Below are 21,094 nucleotides of genomic sequence, written 5' to 3'. Positions count from 1 at the left end.
CATGTCTTTTGTAGTAACAAAATTAGTATGATTTTGGTTTAATGCAAGTTATATTCCCATCAGGGCATTTTTGACATTGGTGACATTTGGTTGTGTGTTTTTGACTTAATTTTAGTCTATTTTTAAATATCACAACCGTCAAAATCCTTTCCATAAAGCAGTAAAATCACAAAACAGGCTTAAAATTAGTATAAACAGTAACAAAAGCATTTTACAGCTTTATGAGTGGAATTTTGACAGTTATGACATTTGGTCGCCAGTTGCAGGTTACAGCTCTGTCTTTTGTTCTATTCTAAACCTGAAAACTGACAAATTCAATCCTGTAGAGGTACAAAACATACTTGAAAAGTAACAAAATCAGTTAGTCTTTGGTGAATGTATTTTATACCTTCTTTAGTGCATTTGTGGCATTTACAACATTTGGTTATGTGTTTCTGTAAAACTTCGCGTTGCAAACTTTATTTTCGTGAGTAATAGCTATCATTACATGCTTGTTGAATAATATACTATTAACCTAGGATTCTTCAATCATTCAAAACAACATTTCAAAATTCCTAAATCTATTACTAATTGTTAATAGAACCACATGCACCAAAACATAATTTATGCTCCTATTTATAATCGATCGAGTTAGCTTTTAACTGGACGTCATTAACACACAAAATTAAATGTAAAGTTAAAAGGCTGATAGTTAAATGGCAGCTTGATAGGTCACGCTTAGCATTGAAAAATTTAGATCTTATTAAAAAAAAACATATTTAAATATTCATAACGGTACTGGAAGATTATCGTCTAATTCACATGAAATAGCTTACACAAATGATTTTTTTCGACTTTTGGATTTCGTTTAGGTGTCAAAAAATAAGATCTTTTCTTTATAAAGTTTAAGCAGTTCTCTTAGTTTTAAAAATAAAAGAATTAGCCGGATATCACCCACACTGGATAAATGAAATGCCCACTCAAAATCGACTGAAAATAGTGAGTGTGGGCTTAAATGGTTTGCAATAAAATCACAGGAGGAGTCTTTTTGAATAAGACATTAAAAGTGCATTTACAGGGTGTTATAAACTACATAAGCAGTGTTTAGTAAGTGTTATCCATTAGTTTTATTAATGTACGACCACTCCAAATACGCGAATAAAAGTCTAACAGAATATTCGTTTTCAAGATGACAAAGTGGTTTGTATGTGATCTGCTGGTTTAATTCGACTCACCCTGTATTCACACCTGTATTTGGAAAACAGTTCACTTTCTGTTCTAATTCTACAAGTGGTGCCTACTAATAGCCATTTTGAACCTTGGTATCATAAAAATTTGTAAATTGAGCAAGTAATTTCTGTTATTAGGATTTGAATTTGTTCAAAACTCATGAAAATCGAACTCTGTACGTTAAGAAGGACGCATTACATTTAGTTCAGATAGGTCAATAATTATTTGATACATTGTGACAGATCGGAATATATCAACAATAGCCAAGTAATTGACAGTTACCACCATTGTGACAGATTTAATTTTGTCCAAAACATACATTCGTATATTCTATCAATATTGTATTCATAGACACAAGCAAGCATCAACAAGCATTAAATATGATTTGTACTGCCTTTAAGCAATGTTTTATAGTTTAGTAGCTTCATGGAGTTGTATTTGACAGTTACCACCATTGTGACAGATCTAAATCTATTCACAATAGACAGTTACAACTCCCAAAAAACAACTCAATCAAGAAACTAGAAAATGCATAATGATATGATTTACAATGATCATTCAACCCAGATATTGCTTTCAAACCAGTTTAGTAGTTTTATGACTTATGGAGTCACTTTTGACAGTCTCAGATATGACATGTTCTAGAAAATATATGACTTTACATACATACACATACACGGCTTTTCTCCCAAACTGTACCAAATTTTGTAGTGTTTTTCAGGTTATTGAAATTGAAAATTTCTAAGTTACCGAAACAATAATGAGCTATTACAATTGTGCATATTCTATAAAGCAGTACTTGGAGAGTATATCTGATTTGATAAATGTTAAATATGAATATAGCATAAACTCTAAATAAACTTAATAATTAATTAAGTTCAAAGAGCATAACTAAAAGATCGTTAAACACTCTTTGCCAAGTGTTGCCAATTTGGCATATTTGACTAAATAAATCCATAAACTTGTCAGTTTCGGTTAGAAAACCCTCAAAATTACAGCCTGATAACCGTATCCTACCGCAATGTCAACTGAAATCTGCTTAATTTCAACAGTCGGAATGACGATTAACATTTACCTTCCTTTTCAATCAAAGGGCAAAAACCTGACGCACACCGTCATTCTAAAAGCAAACAATTCAGGAATGTAGACGGAACGGTAGGAAACTCTTGACTTTGTTTAGAGAAGGGTGCGAGTCTGCATTAACGAGACTTATAGGATAATGTTTGGTTTTCGTCTTCCTTTTACAGAACTAATACAGTTTTTTAAACAAAAAAATATATGCAAGAGTAAAATTAAGACGTAGTGATTTTTCTATACAATTTTTGCTGAAAATTGACAGAGAATATAGACTAAAAATCTGTTTTTAGCCGGATTTAAACTCGAATCTACCTGAACTAAAAATAGTGGCGTATGTTGACATAATAATAAACAGCATCCAGCACTTGAACCCACATGAGGGTGAAGGTAACACGCAATGAAAATGAAAGATGGTTTAATGTTTTCACTCATAGATAAAAGGGATTTTTACATAAAAGCGGAATGGTGGCGCCAGCAAGGTGAAATGAAGAGATTTCATGTAGAACATGATTAATTATTGTAGAGGGCGTCTGGCTGTTCTAAAAGATATTTTATACCATTGATAGGTACGGCTTGCACGAAAGCAAATGACAATTTATTGTTTAAGCGTGATCTGTGCACACTTTACTAGCAATCAGTGGAAAATTTAAAAACTTCCATACATTATTTGTTTCAATGTGGCAACACGAAATGCACGCTAGAGGAATTATTATTGAGGAGAAATTGATGGTCTGTTTGCATGAAAGTTCAATCAATCTTGAATCAATGTTGGCAATACTGTTCATCATCAATACCAATACCTTTATTAACAACTTTTAATTTTACATTGCTGTTTGTTCTACCAGACCAATACTATACCAAACTGGTTTCATAAGCATTTGATACTACAAAATGAGCCAAAACTGGATTCTCTGGATGGAAGAAAAACTTTTATAATTTTTGCAAAAGTACTTTTACATATTTGTTAATGACAGTTTTTACCTGTCAGTTTCGAATTATAAGAAGATTTCAGTTTTGCGGTAAGATGTTAAACTCAGTAAACGCTTGAAATATGTTAATTATTCTCTAAGTTGAAAGCGTTAACCGTACTTTCCGATATCCAATTTTGGAATTAATTTACACGGCGAGTACGCAGCATGTTGATATGGCAATAAACAAGTTCAACCATGATATATTACGGTTGAGTGGACAGTTAACAGTTTTGAGCGAAAATAAATTCCCTAGTTAATGTGTACGTGTTTTAGGAGCAACAGTTTCTTACATCAGGATCACATACCAGCTTTCTATGAATTCAAAATGTTACTGTTCGTTAACCATCGATTGGAAACTGCATACATTACAAGCCTTTTATGTACTTGTGGCCCATTAGTAGCTGAATTTGTAATAACCTTTCTTATGGTTTCTCCGATATTAATATCTAATGAGTGCATTACCTCAATGCGCATTTTTTATAAAGGAAATTCGCCTAGCCAACTGTTATTAGACAAATCCTAATTTGGTATTCTGTTTTCTATGCGTGATAAATAGTAATAATAAAACTTTTTGAGGATTAAACAAGAGGATGCACCAAAAAAGTGATAAAAAAATTGGTCAAATTTGACGCCCCCTAGCGGCCAAACCGTCTAACATGACAACATAAATAGGGATATTTTTAGAAAGCTTCTTTCACTGGCTGTCCATTGACGTATAAAACTCTATCAAAAATAGTGCAATTAAGCGAGTTTTTAAGGATTAAACAAAAGGATACCTCACAAAAATTGATCAAAGTTGACGCCCTTTAGCGGGCAAACGGTACCACTAACCAATCGGTTTTTATACGTCAATGGGAAGTTCATTTCATTGGCTGCCAATCAACATATAAAAGTATATACAAAGTGCTACAAATACACGTGTTATTTACGGTTTAGTGACAGGGTGCACCACAAATGTTTTTTGACTGGTTAAAGGCTAATTTGACCTTAGAAAATTAGGAAAACACGGTCACGTGACTTACTAGGTCTACCACGACGTAATGCTTGGAAATTTTTTGAAAAACTGTTTTTGAAAAGACCATTTTTGTAAGGGTCAAATTTGACTGAAACACCGCCCACTATCCTAATGGATTTTGCGTTATGTTGGCCAGTTAGTACAAGCAAAAATCGACCTTAATGATTGTATTTCTACAGTTTTGCTACTACCCTAGATTTGGCAATCATTATTTTAGGTTTGTGCCAAATATCAGGGCCGTATTAAAAAAAATCCCTTAGAGCGGTAACAGTTAAAGAAAACATTTAGATAGCTTTGGAGCCCTCTGGCGGCCAAACGAAGCAACCTATCAACACAGCCAGTCATATTTTTGAATTGAATTATTGTAACAATAAAGACAGTTTTGACTGAATTTGACAGCTACTACTTTAACCTTCATTAATTCGGTTATTTTGATAGTTACAGGGTGGTTCAATGTATCAATTTAAAAAATGATTTTTGTAAATAAATGGCGTAACTTTCTTTAAATTTGAATAGAGAATTAGACAGAATTATAACAATAAGAAGTGGTTTACTTCAAAAACTAGACTTTCTGTCCTTTTTTAGAACTGATATTTTGACCACACTGTATTATATATTTTGACGTTTTTCTGCACACACTCCTAGAACAAATGTCTAACATGACAAAACACAAAAACCAAGAAAAAAACGTTTCCTCATATCCAAACTAAATTAAAAATGTTTTGGAGACCGAAAATGTCAAATTTCACATAAAATGGTAAATATCTCTCTATATGACATTAATACACGAAATATGTCTAGAATTTGACGTAGACTGAAAAAATATACAGGGTGTCCCATTTAAAATAAGCTGCAGTTGATATCTACTTCCGGTTAAATCGTTGCAAGCATATTTTCTAATTCAGGAAGTTACTAGGTATTGTCAGGTTAGGTTAGGTTAGTTATCGGGAATTATTAGGAATTACTGGGCATTACAAGAAATTAGTGGGCATTACTCAAAAGACAAGTAAAGTTAATTTACATTAATTTTCAAGATCAGGGAAAATAACTGTCACGTGATCTTGAAAATTAAATTAGGGGCTTCCTTAAAGAGTTATATAAGAAAAAAAGTGACAGGATGCAACAAAGTGCTTTTGTTAACTAACTCTATTTTGATTAAGCGTAGCTTTGTTATTTGAGGAATTACAAAAAACCGTAAATAAGGAAAGTTGCAAGAAATTTCATGCTCTACAAGATTGTATTGAGATGCTTTTGCCCTTACGGACATCCCTAAGGAGTTACAAGGCAAAAAATCAAAGGGTGCCCCAAACTGCTTTTTTAAATTTCGACTACAAAATAGGGTTAGGTTAGGTTAGGTTATGTTATACGCTATCATTTTTAATGTAGGTAGGTAACATAGTTAAAATGTGACATTTCTTGTTTTCTCCTGTACTATTTCAATATTCCTACATCTTCAAGAGGCCTAATGAAAAGTGTTATTTATATGGCTTATACGTATGCTTGTTCCCTGAAGATTTATACTATCATCATATACTATAAATTTTATACTAATTTTGTGTTTTTCCACTTGCATGAAACAGTAGATTTTTAAATTTGAAATAAAAATTGTTATCACTTTAACGTTTCATGAATTTTGCGATGTTAATGCTGAAAATATTTCAATGTTGTGCTTTTATCTAGAGCAGTCAACTTGAATGGTAAATTAATTCGCACAGCTGGCCGAGTACTTGAACGATTTGCATTCCCACATACATTTCAGTCTGGCATTTGTTTCATCTGTATTCCAGTTACGCGAAAGAACAACTAGAAAACGTACGAATTTTATAATACATGACGTGCAAATAAAAACAGGACGGTTTGGCATAAAGGCAGTTATGGGAATATTCTGTTAAAGTATATGGAAATGATATTGGTATCGACTGTTGAGGAAAAATCGTATTTTAGTAGTATCTAGTTTGCACTATTACCTAAAAACCATGCTCAATTACAAAACAATGATTTAAAATAACAAAACCTAATAATTTATTTCCATTTTCCTTATTAATTCACTATGGCACACTTTTATCTGTTTTCATGATTATTTACTTAGACTTGACTAAATAATGTGTTATTTAGTGTAAGTCAGTATCTAGACATCCATTTTTCATTCACACAATATAGGTCAATGGTTTTGTGATACTAAGCACTCATTCAACAATGATTTACATTGATAATATGTGACAATAGGAAGTAAAAAGTTTATCGGTTATCAACGAATATTAAGAACTATTATTATACAAGAATTTAAGTATAGTTGGGGAAGAATAACTTACAAAAATGCTGCTAAATATCCTAGAAAAATGCAAATCACACTAACCCTCACATTCCGACACAATTACGAAAAACCGAGTCCGGAATACAATCGCAGCTATCAAAACGATAACCCGCGACACACTGCCGAACCAGACGCCAATTAGAGACGAAAAGCGTCGCGACGCCTTATGCGACAAATCACCGAGAGGAAAAGAGACTAAACGCACTCCAAAAATTAATCGTGTTTATTTTCATTAAGTCGTCGTGACACGCGATCCGATGCCGATACTTCGATTAGAAGCAGACTAGTTTATCAAGTAGTTTTTGTTGTTATTGTAACGAAACTATGTAGTTCATTAGATAAGCGATAAAACAACTTAGAAGCATACACACAAGACGCGACAGTTGTGCTATACCGGGAATCTCCGCGGAGAAGTCAGTGACTTGTTCTTCACGATACTGCCTTTGCTAAACTACACGTAGAAGAGGTCGTGGTCAAATAGTTGGTGCAGCTGAGTCTGCAAAGTTTGCAGGAATCGCGAACGAGAGAGGCAGAAGAGGGCACAGGTATTCGCGATAGAGCGGATTTTGATCTGAGCGTTTACTAGGTGAATTAAGCCGCTGGTGATTTTGATAACAGAATGCGATAATGTTTTTATCTTAATCCGCCAGGTGTTGTATTACCGGTACTAGCCGATTTAAACAGATGACCTTTTCTTCTACGCCTTCGGTGAGGCTTTAAGACCACCGCGGATAAAGCTCCACATTTCCATAACATAATCTTAAAAAATGTCAGGAAAATGCCAATAAAAAAATGTTTTTCTGTACTATATTGTCAATAATTTGCCTTATATTCAGGACTTTATACAGATTTTGATAATGCACTTGTTTTCTTAAGAGACAAGTTTTAATTAGCCAAGAAATTTAAACCAAACTTTTGTCATATTGAGTTCAATTGAACAGGCAAGTTAAATTTTAATATTTTCTTTTCTCTATTTTAGAGATGTTTTTAGAGGAAAATTTTCTGCAACTTAATAAGTTAGAAACTGGCTGATTTTTGAATATTTAACAATATGTTTACCAAAATATATTGTGTAAATCAAATTTGCTTCACCTTATTGGTATATTCTAAGTTTATCAATAATACCTAGTTTGTATTATTTTCTGAGTTTATTAGGAAATACATTTTGATAAAATTTCACTTTTATATTGGAACTCTATCTACTCTACAAACTAAAGTAATTGTACACTAAATAGAACGTTTTGGATTTTCTGAGGAGATTTTTCTTAAATAAACTCAATGTTTTTTAATAAACCTGCTGCATTACAACTTTGTTAAGTAAACCAAAATGTAACTAGATACATGCAAGAACAATTTATATATTGGCAAGATGCGTAAATTGACATTTTTTGGTTTTGAAATGAAATAACAAGACTGGATCTGTCATAAAACAAAGGTGGATAGATTAGAAAATTTTTATTGTTGAAATTAAAATTATATAATGGCATGTAGTATAGGAGAAAAAAATTTGCAGTTTTCAAAACATCTCTTCAAGTAAGATCAGGAACAAATAAAAAGGATTTTAATAATATTTTCAAAAGTGAAATTATTCAAAAATTTTACCTGCATTTCAAATATCAAAACAAGAAATGAGCAACTTTGCACCCATTTAATCGATTATGTATCTCTTACTTTTTAGAACATATCAATAACCCTATCTTGCTTCGATCAACTTTCCTAGAACTCTTTTAAATTTCCAGAAGCTTTTAGGACCATTCTGAAAGTCCTATAAACCTATAAATGTTATTGAGAACCTTTTAAAAAGTGCCAGAGGCCTCTACAAGTATCTTAAATCTTCCCAGAGTTGTTTTAAATTGTCGGAGGTCTCCAAAATCAGTTTGGAAGTGCCAAAGACCTCTAAATACTACCGAAAACTTTCCGAAAAGTACCAGAGGTTCTACAACTGTCTTAAACTTTCCCAGAACTGTTTTAAATTGCCAGAGACCTCTAGGATCATTTTGAAAGTTTTATAGACCTCTAAATGCTATTGAGCACCTTAAAAAAAGTGCTAGAGGCCTCTACAAGTGTCTTAAACCTTCCCAGAGTTGTTTTAAAATGCCAGAGGCCACTAAGACCATTATGAAGGTTGCATAGACCTCTAAATGCTGTTGAGAACCTTCTAAAAAGTAGCAGAGGTTCTACAACTGTCTTACACTTTCCCAGAACAGTTTTAAATTGCTAGAAGCCTCTAGGACCATTAAATGGTACTGGGAACTTTCTGAAAAGTTCCAGAGCCCTCTATAACTGCTTTAAATTTTCCCAGACTTGTTCTAAATTTTAATTTGAACAGACTATACTTACTGTTTATTTACTGGAACTTCCAATCGAACAAAAATTGACTAGTTATATGTATTATCAAAAAAACACTTTTTTATTGTTTCCAAAGATGTTCTAGTCACTGTTTATCAGGGATTGAAGAGCTTTCAGCATTAATACACTAGTATTGATCATTAATAAGAGAGACTTCTGCTGTCTATCAGTTTTGGCCCATTTGGCCAAAAATTTTGTTTAAGATTTGACTTTAAAATTTTTACAGGTCACTATGTTAATGAAGAACAAAAATACAGATGATTTTTTGAAATCTCCAAAGTTTCCAGTCATTCTACTATTTCCTTGGATTTAAGATTTTGCACTTGCAGGCTAGAAGGTTTCTTCAAAAAAACAAAGGCAATTCACCTTAATGGTGATAATAAATAACTATTAATCGCCAATAAAGAAATCTCATACTCTTACTAAAACCCCTGATAAATCAAAGTTTGCCTAATTAAAAATTCACCTAAAATCAGAAAATATTCAAGTATAATTTTTGTTGCAAAAACTCATCATCATCCGATTATCATGTTATCAAATAGGGTAACACTTTTCCAATTAACATAGCAAGTGAACCTTCTTCCTTAACAGGGTTAAAAACACACAATAACTCAATCATCAAGTGTTGCTAATAATGAATGTAACCTTAAAGCCACTCAATGTCAATATCTATAATTTCCTTGCAAGGAAATCGCCTATTGTAAAATCCTCCTACTCTGATATTACGCCATTGATTATACCGGCAACAAAACACTTTAAAAAAAATTGCGGAAAATATACTAATGCCATTTGACCCGAGCTACATTACTGGTATTAAATAACCCTAACCTTGTCAGCAAAACGCGAACCGAGGCACTGTGCAAGGTCAAAAATTAAACGAACTGTCGAGCAACTAATATTAACACTGTAGAAACATGTGTTTTGCAACTTTAGGTGAGAACAAGCGAAACGTTAACTGGCTTCACAAATCAACAAACCGATGATTAAAGGCGAACTGGAATTGTTTTTGGGGCAACTTCTTCTTCTACATAATTAACCGACAAATAACCCTTCTGGCTATAGACAAAAGCCTCGAACGTAAGTGCATATTCATCTGCTCGGATCCTAAAAGCTCCCTAATGAGGAGCCCTTGATTATTGCATGACCGAACTCTGGAAAGCTTCCAAGTTTCGTAGGTATTAAATGTTCAGTTATCTCGTTAAAAGCGACCTTTAACAACCAGATTTGCTTGCATAGCACACACTTGTTTGCTAAAGTGCTGACCTATATGTGTCTGGTAGAAGACTTCCCAGCATAACTGTTTAATATGCTTGCCTAATTTGATTTCGTAAGGCTTTTTGTGTTATGTCTGCAATTGCCTTTTGTACATTTAGCTTCACTTTTCTTTTATTTTCGTCTGCTAATAACGTAACTCTAATCTACGAACCAGATTACTGTGATGTGGATTAAATCGCAATCATGCCTATCAGATTTCCTCACATTTAGGTCATAGGTAAATAGATACGTAAGCGTATTACATGTTCACTTAACGTCATGCGATGGAATATCAAATCTGTTTACAGCGTAACCTTAATCCACAGTGCCGCCACAAGTTGAATAAAAAAAAAACGAATGGCCAACTGGGCATTCAAACGTTAATTCTTTGAACAGTTGGTAACCTTGAAAGCTGATACTCTTCAAATAGATCCCAAGACAGAAGTAAACAACAATCAGTGGAACTGGAAAATAATGTCTTCATTTCGAATGGAAAAATTACAAAGAAATTTTAGAAATAAATTTCAATGCAAAATCTTGACTAGCAAAATATCAGTATTTGCTGTCTTTATGGTTTATTATAATCATCCCAGACACTGAAAGAAATTTTCTAATTAATCTCAATGTGAACATAAGTGTAGTTTTAAAAAATTATTGATAGTACTCTCAAGGGAACGATAATATCAAAGAAAATCAGGATACAATTTTAAAGCCACTTTCGTGAATTAAACCAGAGGAAGACCTGAGCTGAAGGTATCTCAGAAGAGATTATATAATAGTTTGGTCAGTAGTTTTAAGATAGTTTGTGTCTCTTCACCATTAAGTTTGACAATGCAGGCTAGATAAGCCAGAATGTCATAGAGAGGATTGTATGCACGTGAAATGCAATTTTTTTACCAAAATAGAGTATCCTCCAGAAGAATCTAGAAGGTTCAGGGTGTTTCTAAAACCTAGCTTAGAATCTTCCAGAAACTTTAAGAAAGGTTTAGAAGCTTTGATGCCAAAATAGGCCAGAATCTTCCAGAAGATTTTCAAAAATCTTTCAGAAGAGTCTAGAAGCTCCAGGATACTCCTAAACCGCCTAGAAGCTTTAATGATGAGAAGAGTCTAGAAACTTCAGGACGTTCCTAATATAGCTTAGAATCTCCCAGAAACTTTTTTAGAAGCTTTGGAAAATCTTCAAAAAGTAGAAACTTCAGGATGCTCCTAAATAGACTATACTCATGTCAAAACGGGGTATTGTCGACTCAGAGAGTACCTAAGAAAGCTAGGGCTAGAAGAAAACAGCACCTGCAGATTCTGCGTAGAATCCAGACCCAGAGACACCCCACCACATCCTGCTGGAGTGTTATGCTGTACACCACAGATTGAACACCCTGGGACCATACTAGCTGATTGTAGAAGAAATACCTCAAAGATCCTGCAATTCCTAAAGGAACTGAATCTAGAGGGGCTGCTCTGAACAAGGAAACCTTGTGATACTAGAAGATTATCGACACCTATCATTACAAACGAGACAAATGTCCATTCAATACGAAAAATGTAATATGACAATGTCCAAAAGAATCTTAAAGCGCCAAAAATATGACAAAGTTAGTACTGTGTAATCTAGCTACGCAAAAAGTGATCAAATCGGGTTAGTACAATCAAAACTCCACACAATCCTTACCGATTTGACTTCGACTTTTTTATCGACAGGCTCGTAAACCACCTCAACCGTCTCGATTTCAACGACTTTTCGGTTTTTCGGCGTTTCTTGTTCTTCAGTCTTGTTTTGATGTGGTTCGCTGTCACCGTCATTCTCTTTTTCAGTGGATTCAATCGACTTTGATTCTAAAGTACTATTTTCAGAACTCGACGGTGATATATCGTAAAGCGATCTTTTATGGGGTTCAACTTCGTTTGCGGGTGGTGGGTTCACAATCAAACAATTTTTTTGACTTTGTCTGAATATCCGCCAGCTGGTGTCTGTATATCTTTGAGCGGCCTCCTGAAAACATTTCATAATTACATTTCACACATCTTGAAATCTACCTATTTAATTAGGTTATAACAATCAGGTGAAGTTTCAACCCTCCCTTATAACTTAATAAATAATATTAATCATAAAGAGGAACGGGATTTCATATAATCAAAACTCATTAAGTTTGGTGACTTGGCTGAAGATAATAATACGTAATATCATATCTCATCCAATTTACTTTTCGGCTGCGATGAAATTAAACGGCTTGTCAAAAGATAAACTTTTATGATTGTTTATGAGTTGACCCACTCGTGAGGACAATGCATAACAATCACCAGAAATTTATTTCTATTGAACAGCTGGCACGATTGTTTGCGAATGAAAAGCCATAAATACACTTCGATTATAGAATAGTAAATTTCATTGATTTCTTACTGTTTGTTTATTTACAGTTGTTACAGTTAGTTAACTTATCTTGATGGGACAAAGTTAAATTCGCCATTTTAATGCAAAGCAGAAGCTTTACACCAAAAGCAGAAAATTTCCATTATTTGTTTTTCAGTAAATCCACTCACGTGTCGACAAATCTGCATTTAATTCCACAACGCTAAATACGTGAAACATGTTTAAGGAGTCGCGCTTTGCCGACAAAGTAAATTTGGAGACGGTTTGTGTCCATTTTTCTGACTTAAGTCAAGAAAAAATATAATCCCGATGCGGCATTAATATTTAATACCAACGTGCAGAAGGTTAACGTCTTAATATACATTCATGAGCATTGCAAGAATGGAAGCTACAAGAAATGGACTGTATGTTAAGTAGCCGAATGTTCAACTCTGATATGTGAATGGACTATCTCTTCTGTTTCGTTTAGTATTTGCATATTGTAGGTGCTTGACTGCTAAAATAATGTTATTATTATTTTTTTCACATTCTGATTTTATTTATTCAGGAATGCCTCTTACCTTGAAGGCACCAAATGAATGTCAATAAATGTTTACAAAAATCCTTGTAAAATCCCCAAATGCCTCTAAAACAGTCTATATCCTTCGATATGCTTTTGAAACCGTCCAAGATTTCAGAAGTTTGCAAAACACTATGGAAACTCCAAAATGCTTCTAAAGCAGTCTAATTCCTTCCAAACTTTTGCTATTTCAAGCCTCTAAACTATTTCAGAAGCTTCTACACCATTTCCAAATCTAGTTCAGAAAGGGCAAAGTGAAATTCAGAATAGGCAACTGTACTTCAGAAACCATGAATTGCAATTCGAAAAAAATCAATTTAAATTCAGAAACCATCAAATAAAATTCAGAACATTCAAAACCAATTCCATAAAATACATTATCTGTAGATGTAATTTTATCAAAGCTGAAACTCTAAGGCACTTTAATAAATTATTAACCTTAGAAATGGTGTGGACTGTTTTGCTTTAGAAGCATTTTGCAGTTTCTATAGGGTTGTGGAGGCTTCTGAAATCTTTTTAGACAAGTTTGGACATTTTGAATAGCGTATTTAAGGTTCTGGACTGCTTTAGAGACATTTGGGATCTCTTAGATGGTTCTAAAAATTGTTGGAAGCTTTCAAACTGTTTTAGAACCATACGAATGTTTTTAGACTGTTTTGAAAGCTTCTAGACTAGTTAAAAAGCATTTGGAAACTATTAGGTTATTCTAAAATCTTTTGAAAGTTTCTAAGCTATTTCAGGAGCTCTTGGAAGCTGTTGGAGGTTCTATGCTGTTTTGGAAGTTTTCAAATCTTTTTAGACAACTTCAGGGGCCTTTGGAAGGTTTTTGTGCAGTTTAAAAAGCATATTGAAAGTTCTGGACTGCTTTAGAGACATTTGGAAACTTTTAAACTACTCTAGATTCATACGGAAGGTTTTAGACTGTTTTGAAACCTTTTGAGAGCTTCTAGACTAGTTGAAGAGCATTAGACTGTCCCAAAAGCTTTTGGAAGCTTCTAAACTGTTTTGGAAGGCGTTCAAGTTTTGTAGAAGCATTTTGGAGTTTCTATACTGTTTTAGAAGCTTTTGAAACCTTTTTGGGCAGTTTAAAGAGCATATTGAAGGTTCTGGGCTGCTTTAGAAGCATTTTGAAATTATTAGACGGTTATAAAAATTGGTGAAAGCTTTTAAACTGCTCTAGAATCATACGAATGTTTTTAGACTTATTGAAAGCTTCTAGACTAGTTGAAGAGCATTTGGAAGCTTTTAGACTGTTTCAGGAATATTTGGAAAGATTTCTATAACCGTCTAAAAGTCCCCAAATGCCTCTGAAGCAGCCCAAAACCTTCAATACACTCCTAAAACTTTCCAAAAACATTTTAAAAGCTTCTAAAACAGTATAGAAACTCCAAAATGCTTACTAGCAGATGAAAGCCTACTAAAACAGTCCAGAACCTCCTAAATGATCTTCAACTAGTCTAGAAACTTTCAAAATAGTCTAAAAACATGCGTATAAGTACCCGCTTTCTAGAATTATAAAATTGTGAAGAATTCTTAAATGTAAGCTGAATGGTTTTGACAGGTTTGACAGATAGTCTAGTCTCTAACTGAAGTATCAATTGTCAGAATCTACTTCATAGAGCTATGAAACTATCTAACATACTGGAAAAACTTACTTGTGCTTTACACCTTTATGAGTACAATTTTGACTGTTTTTTTGTCACAATTAACAAGTTGACAGTTTAGCGAGCCAGTAAAAACTGTCAAACGCCACATCATATAAAAGCTATAAAATATACTTGAAAAACTGCTATTTACTGTGCTATAAACTAATTTATTTATGATTGACACTTTCATGAGTAAAGTTTTGACAGCTTTCAAGCCAAAACTGACTATTTAACAGATAGTCTAGTCTGTCATCCACTCTATAGAGCTCTAAACATACATAATTGATAAGAGTATACTAGTATTCAAATTTCCAAACATTTTTTCATACTTGTATCATAAATCAACAATCAAATACTACTTCAAAAAATAAGTTGAATTTTATGTCCCCAGACGTCACCTTCAGACAGAAACATTGTTTAGTTACCAACAAATAACGACTGTCACACATATGTTTCTTGTTGGCAGAGATTTTTGTGGGTGTCTCAATCAAAACTGTTCTTTATGGAATGTAAACATGATAAAAGCGAATTTAATACAAGCATTGTTGAGATATTGCATGGGTGTGAGATTTCTGGGCGTAATGCCAATTATTGGCTTTTGTACTGGAACAAAACTGCACTTAAAAGAGTTAGTAAAAGAGCTTAAAATATTGCGCAAAACTATCAATATTGAAACTAGGAAAGTAAATATTAAGCGTCAGATATTGTTAACAGAATTCAATGCATAGCGGTTCTCTTTATTAATGTTATTAGCTTGGATACGACACATGTTTAGTCGTCCTTGATTGCCATTTACGCTAATCCATCCACTTTATTAACATGCAAATTAATTGCTTTGTAAAATTACCTGCTTATGTCACTCTTCAATCGATTCTCTTCCACTGTTATCCAAATATTGTGCAGCAATACACAATTTGAGTATAAAATCTAATTTAATATTACACGTTGCAGATTCATTGTATAAGGTCACAAAGATAAGTTCAATAGTTTAATCTTTATAGTGATCTTCGAAATATAGAGATTCAAAGGAGGTTAAATCAATTAAGATGATGACTCTAATATCAAAACCATACCATGTTTATGTATAGTTTGTGTATGAATGAGGATACAGAACATTTGCAACTGGTTTAGATATTTTTAATTCAATGGGTAAGCTCTGTAACCGAATACATAATTTAGAGGAATAATCCCTATTGTGCAATTGCCACGAACCACAACAGAATCACGTAGGAGTCAAATGAAATTATTTAGAGCTTTATTTGTGAAAAATTGAAATTTATTAGTGTGTTGACTGCATTGTAAGGATAAGGTTTCCAATCACAGCTGGCACGTGATCTTGTATACACTTTCAAAATAGGAGTATTTATGTGTTTGACCTAATTTCGTTTTATTTTCCTCCAACAAGATCGTTAGTTCGATTTTTCAGGAAAATCACCGAATGCACAATGCACTGTTGCAGAAAGACCGTGGGATTGGGCGTGAATTACAGTCAGTGTCAAGTAGTTTATAAAAATCAACTCATAAAGTAACTAAATTGAAAAACCACAGTAACCAAAAAATTATAAACATTAAGAATGATTTAGAATTTGATATAACCATGCCAATGGCCTGCCTACAGAACCACAAAAATCAGATTTTGTACTCATGAATTGTAACATTTTACAATTCGTAAGTTTACAAAGTAACTTTTAGTATAGATTACGCATAGTTTTCCGTTACGTAATGAACCTCTTTACGCGTAAAAAAACGCAAAACTGTAAAATAAAGCGCACAGTTTTAGGATCGGCCACAAACTTTCGCTCTAATGCTGGGAAAAATTAATTTTGTTTACATTTCTTCCTTTATCTGAGTTTATTAGATGGAGATCATACAGTTCATATTTTCATATTCATCAAAAGTCACTCTGAATTATATGAATTGCGAAAACAGGACTTTCCATTTGGTCGTAGGTAAAGTATAGTACGTCACACGTGCTCTAAGGCATTTTACGCACTCATGAAATTACACCCTCGCCGCTACGCGGCTTCGTGCGTAAAATGCTTCTTACAGCACTAGTTACGTAATATACTGTTTTACTATTAAAATAACAGTGTTATTTTATGGCCATCTTCTGTCGATTCTTGCGCCACTTATCTAATTGCTTTAATAATTAATAATAATCAATTAATTTAGTAAAAAATGCAAAGTTACTCAACATCAATTAAATTTTAATTTCAAATATTTTTAACTAAGGCTTTATGTAAATTTAACACATATTTCCTAAACTTTTTTTGAGCTGTCCGATACAATATTTGATTGAATTACTAAAATAATTATTTTTGACCTAAAAATCTCACCGGTTTTTTTCTACATTTTGTAATTCAGATATCGCAAAAATTAAAGTATGTAGCAGTTGTCAGGCGCAAATTTGAAATAAAAAGTCCACCTTGGTGAAGGTTATTTTGTAAATTTCCATAATGGCAAACATTATCTAGAAACACATTACATCACGGCTATAAACATTAATATAGTTAATTGTTGCTGTTTTAAATGTGTTATTTGGCAAATATCACATTATAAAATTGACCTTTGCGTTACAACAGCTTCTTAGAAGTTTATTGCTCCATTTAAATTCAAGGATTGAAAAGTTCTAATTCTTAGTGTTAAAAACTGAATAAATATTTGTGTGTGTTTTTAATTTGAGCATTACAATAGTAAGGTTAAAAAAATTTGATTATAACGGTCATACTGACCTCTTTGATATTCCATAAATCCTCTTTGGTTAACTCCTTTTTGGATAACTTTTTCCGTCCCATTTTGACCGAACTGCACCAAACTTAATCACTCGCGTAATTTTTGGATGTTGTCAAAGCAACAAGTAACACGTTACTGGTTAAATAAAAAATCCAAAATGGAATTTGTTCCAAAATTGCCGCGCACATCACTAAACTCACTGTTAGGTATTGAAATAAAGATTATGCATGTTATTTGGATCACAAAGCACACAGTCTGCCGCATGTTTCAACATTGTTTTATCTTAAATGTTTGCTTAACCTTCCGTGTACCTAAGATGTTTAATACAGGATTTGTTTGTATGTTGATGATGGCGAATTAAACCAACACTAAAAATACTTTTTTATGCAATAAGTACTGCCGGATTAAATAAGGTGCGTTCTAGAATATGTGGTACTGTCAGTGGATTGCAAAAAAGCATTTAACGATAATGAATTATAGTCAATGTAAACAATTATCATAGTTGAACTCGACTAAAAATATACTTAGATAAAAGGTTGCTGGCATATGGTTACTTTACTAGAAAGCACTCTAGAAAGCAATTAAAAAAAAATCTAATATAACTTTGTCAAACTAAATTAATGCGCCTGGGATTAATATTAAAAATAAGCTGCCGAAAGCACGTCTCGTTAATCATATCGCCTAATTCTTTGTAGGCGAAGATACTTGTGATACTCTCAACTATATTTAGACAACCCGCTATATTTCAGTCTGAAGAGGCGCCTGCCTTTATAAATAATAAGAAAATGCTTCTACTTTTATATGTTCATTTCAATATTTTGTTCAACAGAACAATTTTTGATGTAAAAAGTTAGGCGATAAGTTATTTACTCTTAAACAAACCGTAATTCCATCAATATATCTGGAAAATAATCATAGAGGTTCTTCAACTTGACGAAAAACGATTACATTTTCTTTATTGTTTATTTACATTAATTTTATACTGGAAACTCATTTTTCATTAATAAAATTAGAAATCAGTACATTTTTGATATTTATAACATTTGGTTGACTTAATTTTAGTTTATTTTTAAATATGGCAGTCGGCTTAAAGCTGAAAAACCACAAAACACAGTTCTGTAATAAACGGAAACTGTCAAATTCTCTCCTATGAAGGTACAAAACAACGATACATTCTTTTCAATAAGAAAAATGAGACTTTTTTTTTGATTTGAGCTAAAATTGTATCTATTATCAATTCCCCATGTAGTTACTCTTATCTGGGACACCCTGTACTGCCAAAAATATTTGTCCCCGTTTTAATACAGAAATCCGCTATTTTATGCTTGTTTTATTTCATAAACCATCATAAAAAAGGTTACATTTATTGTAGATTACAAAGTATTTCAATTTTCCAGACTTACGTGTTCTTTTTAGTGAAACTCTCTGTATTTGACTCAACTAATAAATACTGCTCTGTCAAGACAATTTCAGTTATCTGCAGGGTGGTTCTTCATCTGAATCAATGTTGTCGGATTAACCGAAAAAAGTACAAACATTTTGTTCTAATGTTCGAATTTAATATAAACAAAGACACTACTTTCCACGTTTAATTGAGTTGTAAAAGAAATTTGACAATTCACGACAACTGTGTGTCTCTATACTCATTTCCGTGTATGCCTATTTCATGTTTGGTGTCATCGAACAGGTATTTTGTCTTTTTCAACATCAAAATAGTAAATTACACTGCAAAAATCTCTATAAGAAAGATTTTATCTTAAAACCCAGAGCGATAAATCTCCATATAAATTTAAGTTATAGTGTAACTTTGAGCTAACAGTTTTTCATCGCAAATTGGGTAACAAGAAATGATGGCTCAAGTTAACAAAATGGGATTTTGTAAATCATTCAAAACATCAAAGTCAGTTTTTCAGCTATTAGGCGAGTTTGAAGAAATCAGAATATCTGCACAAGTAATTTGCTACATTTCCATGGGTGAAAGCAAAATCTAGTATTGGCACTTTTGCAACAAAATTCTTAAATTATTATACTTGAATGTTTGGCAATTGGCTAGCTAGATTATTGCCACTACAAGTGATTATTTATATAAATAAAACGAGCATTATATTTGCTTCTATTTAAATGATTGACACTATCTACATAGGGAAGCTAATTTGATTTAAAAATTCTGAGTGGCACAACAATATAATCATGGACATTTCTAGTGTAACCCGAAACATGATTTAATGGTGAGCTTCCAAAACTACTCACCCAAAACAAAGTTCTAGTGTTTTACACTAGAATAAACTCATTTATGCAACTGGTTAAACAAGCAGGTGTACGTCGATCGTGCTGGGTAAATATAGTAAACTCTTTCTTGGAAAGTTTCGTATGCATAGTGGACACGAACGTTAATTCCTTGAACTAGCGATCTTAAAATTACTGTAATTGTTTTCGAGAGTTATGGTTACTAGTTTTTGGTTGTTTTAAGTGTCAATGTATCAGTTAAATTAATGAGAAAACGCATAAAACACGGTGAATTAGTGTAATGTGAAACGTGTGAAAGGAGAAAAAAGTGGGTTTGAAGTGACCAAAGCACAGCAAATTGTGTTTGGTGAACAACAAATGGAGTTTACATTTAATGCTGATTTTTATTAATTTTGTATGATAAATAAGTTTGTACTCTACTTTTTGATCTGCAATCTCTATTGCCACTTTTTTTTGTTAAATTTACTAAAAATACTAAACCACCCACTTTTTTTACCAAAAAATTAACGATTTCTCCACCTAAACTTACTGCTCGATTTCAAAGCAAAAGTTGGACACGTTGCACGGTTCATTATTATTTCCGTCAAGGTTAATAATTATTGTAAACACGCTTAATAAGGCAGGGTATATGAGAAAAAACTACATAAATCAATTAAATTACCATTAAACTTAACTGTCTGAATTTTTGACGTCTGTTTGTGTGACGTCCATTTTAATTAATGTGTATGGGACAATTCGATTTTTAGAATTTTAGCACCATAAACAATGAGGACAACAACAATTAAGAACTAACAGTTTTCATTAATAATAATATTTTGTTAGTAGTGAACGATGTATCCTAATGTTAGTTTACCTGATTCGTAGATATTTTTCCAAATGTTTGCGAAAGCTTGTTTAGTTTTAAAACTTCAATTAGCAGCAAAGGAAGTGTGTTGCAGAAAACCAGAGTGAAAACCCTAAAATACACTGGAAATTAAGCAGGTAAATGTGTTTTATCTGCGCTCAAACACTAATATGCTTAAATCAATGATGAAGGAGTAAATGCAACTTTGCACCGTAATCCCAGTTTTTTGGTCACCCTGTAGACAATTTTCAAGATAAAAATTTCTGGTTAACACCTCTAAAAAGAGCCCTTCAAGACGGTTCTTTAAGTGGTTGAACCACCTTCAACTCCCAAAAATAACCGAGATATAAGGAAGTCAACATTTCAAACTAGATTTTGGGTTAAACCTAAAAAAGTGCATCAAAACAGTTTTTGGCTAATATTTCGAAAACGGTTAAAGTTACAAGAAAATTACAAGGGATCACAAATGTTCTCACTGAACTGTTCCATCAACCAATGTAAATTTTAA

General features: G+C 32.8%; 1 protein-coding gene and 1 long non-coding RNA gene across 14 annotated transcripts in view; one reads left to right on the top strand and one right to left on the bottom strand.

The window, feature by feature from the left end:
- The window catches only part of by (focal adhesion protein tensin), a 151,079-nt gene that overhangs the window by 52,496 nt on the left and 77,489 nt on the right, over window positions 1-21,094 (bottom strand). For 9 of the 13 annotated variants that reach the window (XM_081987375.1, XM_081987376.1, XM_081987381.1 and 6 more), the window contains one exon: window positions 11,859-12,179. The exons of 1 other annotated variant lie outside the window; for it this stretch is intronic. In XM_081987375.1, coding sequence (XP_081843501.1) covers window positions 11,859-12,179 — 321 coding nt within the window. Of the gene's footprint in view, window positions 1-6,584; window positions 6,864-11,858; window positions 12,180-17,494; window positions 17,807-21,094 lie in introns of those variants that run through there. 3 more of the 13 variants (XM_081987382.1, XM_081987389.1, XM_081987391.1) reach the window with 3 other exon arrangements.
- Window positions 7,035-7,391, top strand: LOC145734185 (uncharacterized). The gene is made up of 2 exons (XR_014179373.1): window positions 7,035-7,172; window positions 7,237-7,391. It is a non-coding gene; the product is annotated as an uncharacterized LOC145734185 (long non-coding RNA).

The sequence above is a fragment of the Ips typographus genome, linkage group LG9 (assembly GCF_016097725.1).
Source record: "Ips typographus isolate SLU linkage group LG9, UJ_Ityp_2.0, whole genome shotgun sequence".
Taxonomy (NCBI): domain Eukaryota; kingdom Metazoa; phylum Arthropoda; class Insecta; order Coleoptera; family Curculionidae; genus Ips; species Ips typographus.
This window is presented reverse-complemented; position numbering and strand designations above follow the sequence as displayed.